This window comes from Limanda limanda, chromosome 17, assembly GCF_963576545.1.
Source record: "Limanda limanda chromosome 17, fLimLim1.1, whole genome shotgun sequence".
Taxonomy (NCBI): Eukaryota; Metazoa; Chordata; class Actinopteri; order Pleuronectiformes; family Pleuronectidae; genus Limanda; species Limanda limanda.
The window spans coordinates 13583013-13598411 of record NC_083652.1 but is presented as its reverse complement, the minus strand read 5'-3'; the positions used below and the strand labels follow the sequence as shown (position 1 = coordinate 13598411).

General features: G+C 44.8%; 1 protein-coding gene across 1 annotated transcript in view; it reads left to right on the top strand.

Annotated features, from left to right (window-relative positions):
* The window catches only part of LOC133023497 (meiosis inhibitor protein 1), a 33290-nt gene that overhangs the window by 16054 nt on the left and 1837 nt on the right, over positions 1-15399 (top strand). Inside the window, 13 exon segments of the mRNA XM_061090547.1 lie at positions 1012-1192; positions 2064-2214; positions 2820-3080; positions 3151-3255; positions 3324-3507; positions 5187-5303; positions 5392-5502; positions 7141-7313; positions 7600-7684; positions 8931-9109; positions 11093-11174; positions 11522-11628; positions 12113-12244. Coding sequence (XP_060946530.1) covers positions 1012-1192; positions 2064-2214; positions 2820-3080; positions 3151-3255; positions 3324-3507; positions 5187-5303; positions 5392-5502; positions 7141-7313; positions 7600-7684; positions 8931-9109; positions 11093-11174; positions 11522-11628; positions 12113-12244 — 1868 coding nt within the window.

Sequence of the window (15399 nt, the reverse complement as noted above, 5' to 3'; positions counted from 1 at the left end):
TTTCTCTCTTTTTCTTGAACTCCAATTACCTTCTATACTGTATTTTCCTCACTGGCTGATTAGAAGTCTCACTCCCCACAGACCAAGCTTTGGCTTTACAGTCAGTGTGTAGTGATGCATCAGGGACTCATCTCTTTGTGTGACTCCTTTCAGTGCTGCAGCCCAGCTTAACTTCTATTCCCTCATACTGTACACTACATTTGTATCCTTCCTTCTTACTATTTCTGTCTTTTCCTGCAAGAGACTTCACTGCACAGCCCCATTTTCCCTGGTTCTCTCTCAATTCGGTCTGAATTGCATCTCATATTCTTCTCTGCTTCCCTCACTCTCCTCAAAGACCACCCTCTGTCGTTCTCTTTTTTCTCTCTTCCCATCTTATATCGTATTATTCACATAATTGTCTTTTGCCGTTCATTCCTCCCGTCCTTGAAGACGTCCACGCCCTCCTCATCACCGTCCCTCCTTCATCTTTCCCTCGCAGCTTCACGTCCCTTCTTACTGTTTTCTTCAAATCACTCCACGTGCTTTATTCATCTTGTCTTCCTATTCTTCAGGGACCTCATTTACTAAGAAAAAAAGAAATGTTCTTCTAACTTTCCTAGAGTACATTTGCTCAGAATATTCCAATTTAATTGAGTTGTCCATGACAGTCATAGCTTGGTTAATGATGGATTTTGGTTTTATGTTTGGTTATAATATAGATAACTGGAATAGTGTGAAATCAGTGTACTATGCCCTTATATGAATTTTTCATAACCACGGCTTTGGCTTGGCTTTAGTCGTAAACATAACATTGATTAGTAATAGTCCTTTTTAAATGAGGCCTCAGGGACTCTTCTGCTGTGTTTTACTTTATATCATTCATCTCTCTCCTTCCTCCAGATTCTCTTTGCTTAATTCTCCTATCTCTCTCTCTCCCTCTTTCTATAACTCTGTCCTGTTCCTCCTTTTACTAGTGTCGATTAAAGTCAGTTCTTTTCCGTTCGTGAATTTCTTCAGTCATTCCCCCAGATGTTGAGGAGGTGGAGAATCTTCTGCTATACAACCTTCCCTCTGTGTGTTGGCGTCTGTCTGACTGGCCCTCTCTGCTGTGCGAGGCCCCAGGACTCCAGCTGTCTGAACACAAAGGGCCAAGGGCCACTCAGTACTGTGTGGTGATCATGCTGCACCTTGCCATGCAGCAGGGAGACAGGTAGGTGTTCAGCTGTACTGCTCCCTGTACTGCTACTACTCCCATATCGTTTCTGCATGCCACAGGACCTGAATGTCTTGATTAAAACATTGTCCACAGTGCGAATGAGAGACTCGCTGCACTGACATATTACAGCATCTATTTATTCTGATAACACTTTGCTCTACCAGGAAACTAGTTGGTTTTGCATGTGGCTGTTGTTCTCTCCCTACTTTAGCAGCAGCGCAACGGCCCTGTGAGGATTTACTAAAAGTACTTATTTTATGACCTCGGAGATACATCAGCTTCTTTGGAAAGTTTCATCTGTCCTTCAGTGTAACCTCGGCTTTGCATTAACCTTTTGGGAGGCGATGAAAGTTTCTCCCTGCCACTATCTGGTCTCATCAAGATCAGTGGCAGCCGTGGCCTGAGATTTACAGCATCAAAGGACTGAGTGTGTAGCTGACGTGTGGTCTGAGATAAGATCTGTGGATACGACGTGTGGCTATTAAATAACGAGACTGGGCTCATGAAAGTCGAAGCAGCATCAGTGTGGTGATTTTCTGTCTGTGTGATGGTACACATTCCAACTCACTGTGTTTGTGTATGTATGTGTGCGTGAGAGCATATGAGGTTTGTGACATCACCACGCACCTGTAGCTCTTTGCTTTGCACACAGAGTTTGTATATTTGTCCACATTGTCACCCACACCCCCGACGTGTCTGCTGATGCTTGTTTGACATTCAAGTACATTCTATGTCTGCGTGGTTGTGTACATTCATATGTAAACGTTTGGCCACACGTATGAGTGTTGGAAATAAGTCAGTGTCATCATTCTTGTGTGTCTGTGTGTGTGTGTTGTGTGTGTGTGTGTGTGTGTGTGTGTGTCAGGCTCCTCCCAGAGCAGACAGTGTTCTCCAGCGTGTTGTGGCTGTTGCAGTCGGTGCAGGAGCAGGGCAGCTGCGTCCTGCCTCGCTCGGTGCTCCGCTCTGCCCTCTACCTGCTGGCGGTGACACAGGACAAGAGCCCCGGCCTGGACAGGGTAACTGAGCAGCTCAGCAAACAGAACTCATTCTGTCACTTGTGTAAACTGGTGCAGTATCAAAGTGCAGTTTAGAAAAAGTTTGAACTGATTTCTATGCTTTTCAGTAAAACCTTGCCACCTGCATTACCATTTTAGAGATTCTGATGCCTCAGGGATCAATACATTTGCATTGATTAACAGTATTTTGAACTGGTTTACTATTCCTACCTTATCTTTCACACTTACCAATATCACAGCCTCACGTATTTTGTTGAACTTATTGAGGTACTCATATTGCCATATTCTTTGCAACACATTTACCTACAGACATTAAACTGTATTTAAGATTTTGTGAAGATGAAGGTGTTCACCATTGATGACGAGAACATCATGTGCTGAGACCAGAGGCCACCCAACACTGAGAATCAAACCCAGGCGACTCATCTTTATCTTTTGATGCAGAATAAATTGTGATGCAGATGACTATAGATCAACCTTTTTCACAGCTACGGAGAAAGCAGTCTTACATTGGAGTTGTGAAAAAAATGTGCTTGTGTGTGTGTGTGGGGGGGGTCATCTGAAATAAAGTACTCATCCATCTCTCTTCATCAACCTACTCAAAGGCTCCTCTGAGCTGCATCAGCAAGGCGCTGTCGTCGTGCCAAAGCTTCTCTTCCCTCTACATTCACCATCCTGCACTCCTCCACTTCATCTGTCGCTATCCCGAGCTCGCCGAGAAATTCGGGGCCTTGGTCCTGGAACTTTGGTTGACCAAGCAAACACAGCAGGCGGATGCAAGGACGTCAATGGTGAGGGGGCCGTCGTTCCACTTCTGTCTCAGACAGAACTTTGAGTTTCACATGTTCATTTGTGTTGCATAGAATGTTTTAGAATTTGTTTCATAGTTTCTTCTGAACTGATGAAGAGTTGGTTGGAATTCTTTGCTGGGTCTAGGCAGGTGAAGAAGGTGATGCAGGAGAAAGGCCGGAACAGAAGCCAGACATAGAAACCGTGGAGCTTCTGACTCTGAAGTACCCGACTGTCGTTCTGACCCTTCTGGTGAGAAACACACTTTCGTTTCTAGCAATTGTGTCTTTGTGTTTGATTGTGTGTTTGTATGAGTACAGGACATGCTGTGCACCAGGGAGCCCCCCCTGGCCGAGCGAGCCCTGGGGGTGCTACAAGTGCTTCTGGGTGGTCAACGAGACTACGAGGTTGATCTGTGTGCCAAACCCAGGCTCCTGCAGGCACTGCAGAGGTTCAGTGTGGAGGTTCAGGGTCATGGGCTCGGGCAGGGACACACCACACAAGGTAACAGACAATTAACTGCAAGAAGGAGTTTTCCATTCTTTACAAGTTATTGAATTTCCTGTTGCATGCATTTGAGACAAAAATGCAATTACCCTGTAGGAGCGACATGAGGACATTTCATAATCATTCAGGCAGTGTTTTTATCAGAGGAGATGAAAATTGGAACATTAGTTCTATTTTTACGTTTATATATTTATCGTTAAAGACCAGATTCAGCTTGTTTCACTTGAGATAGATGTGGCTGTTTACTCGGCTGAGTTTTTTTTCTGATGTGACGCACGTTGTTCTGTTTTCCTCCTCTGTGTGTTTGTGCCTCAGACAAACACGTTAAGACTTTGCTTAGCAAACGGAAGCTTTAAATGAAATTGTCTCGACTCTGTACGAGCTCAAAACCAATAGTACACCCACGGGGGCACGCGGGTATATGAGTCTTCCCACTGGGCTCCTGCACTGGGAGACGCAGCAGAACAAATCCAGCCTGCCAGTCCTTTTTCTCCCCACACAGCAAACTCTGAAAGTTACTTAATTAAATCTCAGTTTTATAAGGAGCCAACTTCATCAGACACACCCAAGCTATTTTTGTCTCAGATGCCAGTGTCTCCATATTGACTGGAAAGTTTTTCATTAGTAAAATAAACCTCATATGTTTGTAAAAATTAGAAGTAATTCTTCACATATACTGGATCATTAAATAGAATTACCTGTGACAATTTATGTTTGTCGGGCCATTAAACCAGGCAGCTTTTTTGACACTGTGCTGACATGGTTATGAGATGGCGTTGTTAAAATACAAGTTATTATTGCCATATTTGTGTGTATAAATAGTGCATGCAAGGGGTATACACTGTTAACTAGCTATGCCTCCTGTTTACTGCCTGCTAGAATTAACAAACTTTCAAGATATCACACATTAAAACTCTAGAACTTCTAATATGACGCCTCTGGGCGGGGTGTCATCGTTCTATCTGTTTACTCGAGGAGGTTAATGAGCGCAGCTAAAGGGCACAACACCCGTGAGCCTGGCTTGGGATGAGAATCTGTTGCAGTGGTTAGCCTCTGCATGCTCTCTGCTCATCCCCGGCCCCTGTGGGGATTACAGACCGTTCGGCTGCATGTGCTCCAGTTGAGCCTTCTGTAATTTGCATTAATATATACTTTATATCAGTGTCTAATGCAGCAGCATCCCGAGGGGAGATGTTTTAATGCAATGCACTACATCAGTGAAAGGGATATGTAGATGAATGCTCTGCCTGATCCTTCTCCAGTCTCCTTCCTGTTAGGGTAACCGTGCACTTTGTCTACTTGTACCTTTAAACAGTTTTCTTCTTTCTGCTTCTTCCTCATGAACACTGTCCCGAATGCTCAAGCCAACTCATGTTACCTCACTTGTTTCCGAAAATCAGCAGTGTCAGTTTGGACAATGTCTAAAAACTACCCGGGGAAGATCACAGGTTTCTGTCTCAGTAATGAGGCGAGATAAAAGGTTAATTCAGGATGAGTGTCTGTCTTTTAGCTGCACCCTCGTCTTCCTCTCTCTCATACACACACACCGCTGTCTCTCAGCTTTCTTCCTCTGCGCTGATTTGTTCGAGTTTATAATTTCATATCTCTCACACCATTGTCTCAGTTTAAATTTTTTGTTTACACTCAAACTTTGTCTTTTGTCTCTTTCTGTTCAGCAGTGAACTCGCTCCCTCTGGTGCTGAAGCTGCTTTCTGTGATGCAGGCCAGTGACTCGTCTTCATCCACCTCTTACAGAAAGACGGACGAATTGCACTTCAAGCTGCTCTACCATGGTGAGGTCCAAACGGGCTGCGGGTTCTAAGTGTAGAACCCTCTTCATTAACCCTCTGGACTCTACAATTCTTTGTTTTTGTGTTTCAGTGAGTAATATTGCAGGAAAGTTGACACCGACCAACGTGGAGAGCCTGCTGCCTGCGTTCAGCTTCCTGTATTGCTGCCTGAGCCTTTGTCCTGCACACTGCGCTGACAGAGGTTAGACACGCTCTTCTCTGGATTCACATATTTGTCTCACCCTCCTTACTATCCTGACATCTTTCAAACCCTCTTCACCCTCTGTGTGTGTGTCTGTGTCTCGCTCCCTCTGTCCCCCCCGGTTCAGCGTCTCTCTCCTGCCCTGTGTTGACAGAGGTGAGCGGCTGACCCTGGACAATGTGCAGCACTGAGACACAGAGGAAATAATAAGCACACAAGCTGACACCTGCTGTACATCTTTATGATGCACAGGCTGTGGCTCAGTCCCGGACATTACTTATGCACTTGTGCACATGTAGTTCTGCAGTCATGTCTGAAAGCTTCTCACACAGATGTGTTGACACCTTGATAGACCTAACAACTGTATACACATAGACAAAACAACAAAAACAGACAAACAGACACTTGTGCAGTAACATGGTCAGTAGATGTATATGTCTTGTATAAACGCTGCACAAAAACTATACATTTTTCTTTTAAGCATATAAGACAGAAACAGGAACTTTAAGGGAATCTATCAGGTGAAGGTTTTATGATTTTAACACATGTCTGTTCCAGGGGAAACAAAACAGAATCCAACAAACACAACATTGGAATTAATGAGCCGAAATACAGAAGAAATGGCTCCTCTGTGGAACTCGCTAATGAATAATTTACCCTGAGCTGCCGTCAACATAATCAACACGATGAATCAAGACATGCTCCACTGCCTCATATCAACAACATCAATTATACGACATGGCGTTTTGATTGGAACTGATTTTATTACACCCTAAATGATTTGCCGGCGCCGACTTGGAGAAGAACAAGCCTCAGTGGAGGTTACTGAGCTGCGTTTGTTGTTAATAGGGCCAGTGGCCAGAGAGCAGTGGTGTCACTGGGAGGTGGAGATAATTAGGTCCAAAGCATCGTTTTACTGCCTCTGCTGCAGCCTGTACCTCTGTTCACCATCTGCATCCCTGGTGGTGAGCTTTATGCAGGGGGGGGGGGTTCAACCTTGGGCGGGATAGTTGTTGGTGTATTGCACCAGAGTAGCAACACATTCCCCTGTCGTTCTTCAGTCTCTCACACTCAAGGCAAACAGTCAGATAGTAAACTTAACTGTAGTTTTTCTACAATTCTTACAATTGGCGGCTGTACATATATTTGTGTATATTGCTCCTTGTGTGGTTAAGGCTGGGGTGCCAGACTCCAGTTGCAGTATAAAGTGAAAGTGAGAAAGTCATTGCATTCAGGTTTGAGCACCTGTGTCAGTGTGTGTGTGTGTGTGTGTGTGTGTGTGTGTGTGTGTGTGTGTGTGTGTGTGTGTGTGTGTGTGTGTGTGTGTGTGTGTGTGTGTGTGTGTGTGTGTGTGTGTGTGTGTGTGTGTGTGTGTGTGTGTGTGAGAGTGTGTGTGTGTGTGTCATATTAAACAAGCTTAACACACATTCCAAAGTTGACATACGTCCCAAAGGTGTCTCAGGTGCCACAGAAATGGATAATAAATGTGAGTGGTTGCCTGGAGTGTGTCACCACGTATATACCAGACCAACTGCTATTCATGCACACACACACACACGCACACACACACAAACACGCACACTTGCACCAGTGCAGATCCCATCAAAGTGTGATGATATAGAGCCTTCTCCTCCCCAGCTGTCTCCATGCTGCTCTCCAACAGTGGACTGATGGACCAGCTGCAGACAGTCCTCTCCTCCTCCTCTGCTCCATCCCTCTCTCCATCAGCCTGTCCTCCTTCCTCCCTACTGTGCTGCAGCCAGCTCCTCCTGTCCTCCCTCATTACCTTGCAGCATGTTCACTCAGCTCAGGTACACGCTGCAGCTCAGCTCTGCTCTTATCACAACTTCAGGACAAAACTTCCCACAGTCAAGGGCGAGACACAGAACCTATAAATGAGAGCACAGATTCAGATGTGGGGCGCAGAATGAAACACAAATTGGATCTGTTTAAAATGCACTTTCTTCTCGGCTCTCTGCTGGCACTGCAGACATAATAATTCTTACTTCTGTTGAAGCTTTTTGCCTAATTGTGTTATTCTTCTTACTGTCCCCTCTCTCCCGTCTGCTTCCTTTTGATCTTTCGTCATTATTAAAGGTCCATAAGAGCGTCAGCTGGAGTCTGGACGCAGCTGTGGAGCGACTGCTCTTTCGGAAAAGACACACAGACAATCTCCTGCTGGGTGACAAAACTCTGAATTTTTTAGCTGATGATTATTTTTTGAAAGACTTTCTTTTCATGCTGGCAGCAGAAGCTGAAACAATTCATCATGCTGACTGATTAGCACGCACGTGTAACCTAAGAATACTTCCGTGACTTTCCAGCAGCTTGTGTTTTGTCTTGTTTTAAATATTCTATAGTATTTTCCTCACGTAATCCCCCCTGTTCCGTTCTATTGCAGCCACACGAGCGCATGTGTTAAACCACAATGCACGTCAGCTGGGTTCGGATTTGAGCAAAGTCAAGCAGCTTTGATTACTGCAGCAAGCCACCTTCCATACAGTGCACAAACCTCAGGACAGACTAATTAGATTCACCACTGTTTGGTTTTTATGTTCCGTGGGGACAGGGACTGTTAATGTTATGCATCGGGAGGTAACCCAAAAACCCTGGGCTTGCATTACACACAATTTCATTACATAAAGTGGCCCACATCCTGCTGCAGCACTCGCAGACAGATCATCCCTGCTGCTCCTGTGTCTCCATCTGTCAGCTGGATAAGTGGCCTGTCACGATCGCTGTGATGTATTGGCTCCCCCTCTCGTTGCCTGCCTGTCTCTCTCTCTTCACTCCTTCACTCTGCCTCCTCGTCTACTCTCTGTGTTTCTATCTGTTGGGTTTTTTTAATCATTTGCTTTATGCTCTGCCTCTTCTTCCTCTCTTCTGCTGCTGCTAATCGACTCCTCCGTCCCTCAGTGACCTCTAATCTCAGTGTACACGGCATAAGTGGAATTCAAGTAGTTGTGTTTTAGCAGTCACTTGGGCCACGTCTCTCTGTATCTCCATCACTACTCTGATCCTTCAGCCTTGCTGCCCTTCCTTCAGCCCGTCTCTCACCACCTCACACACTCTTAACACTCGGCTCTGGGTTCTTTCACTTCATTCGCTCCCTTTCTGTCACATTTCTATTCAAAACTCTCCCTCAGTTCCTTTCATCTGTGATTCTGCCGCTCTTCTGTGCTTCTATTCCCTCTGCTGCCGGCTTTTAATATCTTTTTCTATTTCATACTTCCACTTCCCACTCACTCACTCACTTACTCACTCACTCTCTCACTTATACCCTCTGTTCTGCTGTGCACCTTTTTTCTCTGTGGCCTTGCCCTCTACTTTCGTTAGCTCTCTTCACTTCCTCTCTGTGTGTTTATGCATTCCATTTTCTTCTGATTCCAATCATTTCACTCACCTTCTTCTCTCACTTTTCTTTCCAGTCAGCGGCCTGAGGTTGCTGCAGGCTCTACTTGACGTTGACCTGGTATCAGCAATCGTATGTGTGAGCACCGGTTCTGATTTGGTTGAACCCCCGGGGGTCCAAGACAGAGCGTTGTACCCGCTCAGCTCCAGGGGGGTCCAGTGCCTCTCAACTGCTCTCACTGGACTTCTATTGCAGGTTGTACTACTTCTGGGGTTATAATATAATATATTGAACGCTCTTAAACATAATGTTTTATTTAGCATCAAAAGAAAATGTTGAGTCTACGTTTTCCACATTTCCTGTTCGTAGGAGGCAGGAACAACCAATACTACTTTCTGCACTCTAATGAAAGTAAATAACAATCAATTTCTCCTCAAATACATGAACACAACCATCTGCTCACAGAGCTGCAGCCTTAAACGATACCAGGAGGTCTTTTTCTCCTTTTCTCTGCGTTCACTCCATCCTATGTCTCCTGCAGCAGAGACATTCAAAAGGTAATCTTTAGAATCTCGACAGCATGACATTGAACCTGCCTTTCACTAACAAGGTTCTGCAGAAAACTAGATTGCAATTGATTTAGCAGTTAGCATAACGGAATGTCACACAGAGCAATAGCAGGTGTCTCAGAAAATGTAATAATATGTAGTTGGTTTATTGACTTTGATAGTTTGAAACATTTCTTCTGGGTGAAAACCAGCACAGAGAAAGACATGGTGCAAAATATAGGTCCAAGAAAATAAGGTAGATTATAGACTGTTTATTGAATAGATCATAACGTATCTTATCTCATAGCGTCAGCTGTGCAGTGAACATACACACAGTTCATAGCAGTGCGACATTAAAATGATCTACCACACAAACCAAGCAGATTGAATCCTATCTTTGCTTACATCAGTTAATGGTCTATGAATGAAGCAAAGATCTTTTAAATCAATGAATTCCAAGGCAGGAGGAGTAGCACTGGTGTGTGGTTATACATTTTGACCTAAAAGGCCAGTGAGATACATACTGTGAGGTGCTCAGTTCCAGGACTGATGTTCACAGGTCGTCTGGATACAGGTCAAGAGTAAACTTGTGTATTTATATATCATCTATATAAAGATGATCCAAGCATCTCCACTTCCTCCAACTATCCATGAATAAAACCTAAATATCCCAGAGGCAAACGCCACCATCTTGTGTATTTGAAGCCAGATTCTGAGAAGTGGAATATTATATGTATATATATATATAGATATATATATAAATAATATATATATATTTACAAAATAAATACATTTCTGACAATCTGAAAAATACTCTGGATAAAACATTAAACTGGTATAATTGGGTGTTGTGCATGTTGAATTTCTCTTGTATCCTCGGCCTGTGCTACAGCGTCTGGTTCCAGACCAGTGGCATTTCCTCTGTGTTTTAAAACCAGTGCTGAACTGAGCTCCAGCTCTATGGTTCAGTGCTCTGTCGTCGGCTGGGCAGAAGCTGATATGATGAACAGTTCCCTCCTCTCTCCTCGTTTTTGTGCTCTCTTGATCCTCTGGTTTGGTAGCAGGAGGAATCATCACAGCGGATCTTCCTCTCCTCTCCTTATTTCCTCACTTTCTGTCCCACTTTCTTTTTTATTCTCTTATTAAAACCTGTCCTTTTAATGTGCATGTGCTCATCCACCCTCTTTACGTCTGTCCTTCCTCCGACCTCCAGCCACTTCACCTCCATTGCTCCCTCATCCCCTCCCACTCATAACCTTTCTTCTCCCATCTCCTCTCTGCCTCCAGATCAGATTGTTACTCTCCACTGTCCTCTGTTAAATCTCCCTGGCCTACTTTAGTATTTTTGGACACCACACTGTTCTCACTGCCAGCACCGACTCTGCGAGACAGACGAGCGTGATCCAAATATCTGAGTTTTCTCCGGCTTATTTCCCCTTGTTCTCTTTCCTTCATCTCTGTCCATTAGCGAGCATGTGTCCGTGGGTGTGTGTGTGTGTCTGTTTGTGGGTGGGGGGATGGGGGTTGTTCATGTCTTCTTCTGTTCATTTGTTGCTGTGTTTGTGCTGAAATCCGACAATCCACACAGGCACATCTCTGTGACTCAATGGTTTGACATTTTAGACATTTAAGATTCCCTTTTGTTGTGTGAACACTCATCTTTGCTCTCATGTGTTAACTTTCTCTTTAGAAGCACGAGCTGTTGCTGAGAGCTTCTGTCAACTGTCTAAGCTCCTTGCTGGGCTTCCTTCAGAGGAAGAGCGATACTTCAGGTATCAGGACAGAGGGAGACAGTGTCGGTATCTGTACACGTGTAAATGACACAGAGACAAAATTAAAATAATATTCCAGAGTGTTAGCGCTGTGTCTGTTATGTTGTGTTTAATTCTCTTTTTATATTATTGTTGTCTGCAACACATTAGGATGCATGTTTGTTTTTCTACGTGCTCCTAATGTCTTGATGTTGTGGCTTTTGGCAAGATTTCAGTCATTAAACATTTTTATTAATTGCACGCGGAGGAATAGACCAAATTAAGCAGCACTCATCTGAATTAGGGATCCTCACTTGTCATTTTTCTCCCCCGGGTGTGTGTGTGTGTGTGTGTCTGTGTGTGTGTAGTGAAACATGCGGTGTGCCAGCCATGGACTCGATTCCTCGTCTACTGCCTGCTCAACTCAGGAGACAGCTGCCTTCTGCATCCTGCCATTCTAGGACTCATCAAACTCGTGAGAACTTCCACACCGTCACACCCATGCCACTCAAATCGAATATGATATCTTGGACATGGTTGTGAGCAGGAATGAATACGTCAAAAACACGTTACTCCACACTTGAGGGATTTGGTCAATAATGCAGCTCCGCACCTTTTCTTGATTTTAATTTTCTCACAAAATTAAAGCAGGTTTAATTGACTTCAACATCAACCACGACAAAAAACAATTACTTCAGCAGATGAACATGTTTGTGTGATTTGTTTGTGTGTATTTATTTCTACCTGCATCTCCTCTCTCACATCCTCACTCTAATTCTCCTGTGTGTTGCTTGTGACTGCATCTGTGCATGATTGTGCATTCTTATGTGTATATCTACCTGTGTGTGTGTGTGTGTGTGTGTGTGTGTGTGTGTGGTGTGTGTGTGTGTGTGTGTGTGTGTGTGTGTGTGTGTGTGTGTGTGTGTGTGTGTGTGTGTACGTGCTTGTGTCTTCTCCAGCTCCTGCAGCACAGCAGCACGTCAGTCCTGTGGGATCCTGACCTGCTTCAGGTGATGGAGGCGGAGGAGAGGACGGGGGTGAATGAGCTCAGCCGAGAAGCAGCACAGGCCCTGAGGCTCCTCCTCACCCAGGTACACTGTGCACACACATGCAGGGTCACAAACACACATGAAATACTGAGGACATTGTGTAGATTCTCCCAGCAACAGGCCTCTGTCTGGCAGCTATGAATATCTAAGCTCCTGGAATGAATGAATTAGAAAATAAATTAAGTAGAGATGCAGCGGAGTGGAAATCTTCACACCACGTGTCACCAGACATTTTTACAAGGATAGATTTGTCGGTTCAGTATCTGGAGGCGGCTCTGTTTGATCTTCAACATAAGAGTGATCTGTGGGCAGCCTCACTCCTGACATTAAAGTGTGTGTTGATTAGAAGTGTTGCCTCTGGATGCTGCCAGCTTCTCTAGACAATGTTTGCAGGTTTGCTTCATTACTGTTTTCAGTTTCCCTTCGCTTTGACACCAAATCCTCCGTCAGTGGGTGAACTTTCCTCGCATCATGAAACTCTACTCTGTGTATCAGTTTTATATATAAAGTGGGCTTGTTATATAGTGGATGCATGTTTGAACACTGTGTAACACCAGTCAAATCCACAACCGTAGCAGCCCTGGCATCAAACAGCGATGCCCATGGTCCCAAACCACACTCAGATGGACTTTGGCATTCAAACCAAAGTCTGCCAAGAAAACATTCCCCCGCTCTATTAGATCATCACCAACAGCCGGGAGTGTTGACATGTTTTTGGCTTCTCTGAATAAGCAGATGTGCAGTTGTTACTGATAAAGTGCTCTTTGCTTGTGTCCTTCTTGTTCAACCTACAGCAGCTTTGCAGCGAATGCATAAAGGCCCTTCGGGGTTTGCTTCAAAGAATCGTTAAACACAGACGGAAGAGCAGCAGCTCCATCAGATTCCTAACGTACAGGACCAGAAATGCATTTAGTATTCTGCTAGTGGCTCAGAATCAGAGGAGTGACAGAATGATGGCTGCAGCTCACAGTGCGGTGTGTGCCAGGGAGTCATGCACTGTGTGAAGGCTTGTGTGTCAGTGTGTGTGTGTGTGTGTGTGTGTGTGTGTGTGTGTGTGTGTGTGTGTGTGTGAGTGTGTGAGTGTGTGTGTGTGTGTGTCTGAGGCAGTTAAAGAGAGGCAGGGTTCAATGTTCTCCCAACATTTTTGACAGTATGATTTTTCTCTCCTGTCATCCTCTGCTTCAATCTGTCACACACACACACACACACACACACACACAGACACACATACACACTTCACGGTTTTCATGGCTTTTGTCAAACTGCTTTTGCGCTGAAGTGAAATCTCAGTTTATGGCGACATTATCTGAGCACATTTGTCAGTGAGCTAGTATCACATCACTATCTGCCCCCCCCCCCCCCCCCCCAAGTTCTGACACAACCACCATCTGAGGCTGTGTATGTGTGTGTACACTCACACTGGGAGCACACATGCATCATTTGCTTTCGCAGCCTCTGGGTATTTCCGCCTCTGAATACATGTGCATGTTTCTCTCACTGGACGAGTCTGATCCGGTGTTGAGTAGAAGCCGGAGTGAAGCTGCTGCAGCTTGCTCTGCACAAACTGTAGCTTGTCAGATCACAGCTGATCTAAAGGGGAGAACCTCTTCTCATAATTTCCAAAGCTTGCTGACTTCGAATAACTCCCCCCCCCCCCCCCCCCCAGTCCTGAGGGAATGTTTCAGCCATGACTTTAATTTTTGCTAATAATGCCCAACCTTTCACTTCTCCTCCTGTTTCCTTGCTTCTCTTTGCACTGCAAATTGTTCTCACCCCACTAACACCACTTCATTCACCTCCTGTCGCCCCTTTGGCTATTTTCAATTACTGAACAGTGTTGGAGGCATTTCTGTATTCTGCCCCTTGTCCTCAAAATACTCACTTGCTTGATGTTGCTAAATAAAAACAGATGTTCAGGTGTTAATCTCAAATGCTGCTTCTCTCTTAATGATGAATTAACAGTATGTAAGTTGTTGTAGTCTTCTGCTGCAGCCTTGTTGGATCCAGAAACTGCTCTTGTTGTAGTCGTATGAGTGAGCTCTGACTCCGGGGGTGTGGGTGAGTACTTTGCCTGATGTAATCACACGTAGCCTTTATCCCGTCTATTTGTTTATCCTCTGTAATACCATCAGCTCTCGTGCACTCCAACTTAAATCCTGCACCAGTTCAAACCAAGAGATACCAGCAGTCTCTGATCCCTGCAGCCGTCAGTGCAGCTGCCTCATTATAACGACCGTGAAGAGGATTATGATAAACTGGTGACATTATTATACCAATAATTGTGCTGATGCAGCTCACAACAGTATTGTATCTATATATTGTATTCTTTTATTACTCGGTGATTCCTAACAGACGCTGACGACCTTCATGACGACCTCCAGGACATTTATTAGTTCATTTCTGCTCTTTTCCTACATAAAGCAGATTTATTTCCATGTTCTTGATCCTCACTCATCTCAGACTGGATCAGATCTTCAGGCTGGATGTGAAGATCACAGGGAGGTGTGAAGGGAGGCTGCCGTGGCTCAGCTTGTCTTTCCACTAATCTGGTTCCATTCACACTGCTCAGTCTTCTTGCCTAAGTGTCCTTGGGCAAGACGCTGAACCGCAGATTGCTCCTGATGGCTTTGCCTGCAGCATGTGGCTGAGTCGCTTGAGTGACCGACAAAGTGCTGGATGTGGAGGTGCTGTGTGAATGAGTGAATGTCGACTCTACTGAAAAGCCCCTTGAGTGGTTATTAAGAGGAGTCCGAATGCACTCTTTTGTCCGAATGCAGGTGCTTTTAGGTGACCTTCAGGTAGTCTGTGACCTTCATGCAGGGGGGGGGGGATTCTTGAGTTCAGATTCTGCTTCCCCTGCTGCTCATAGCTGCCGTCCGAGATCTGTGACCTTTTGAAAAGCCTCCTCTGGTCGTTTGATTGTTTTCTCCATGAGAAAACAATTTTCATTTCCTTTATGCTGCGTATGGCACGTGTTCTCTGTTCTCTATTGTCGGAAGTAGACAGCTTCATCCACAGTACAGCTCCATTTGCACACATGTTATCTCTTGTTTGTGCCTTTGACAGCTCAAATAAATTGTTTCATTTTTGCCGTAGAATCGGTTCCTGTCTTGCTTCCTCATTCAGCACTTTGTAAATCCCCTGTGTGTAGGCGTGCGTTTGAAGTTAGTCTCTGTATTACTCCATAAATCATTGAC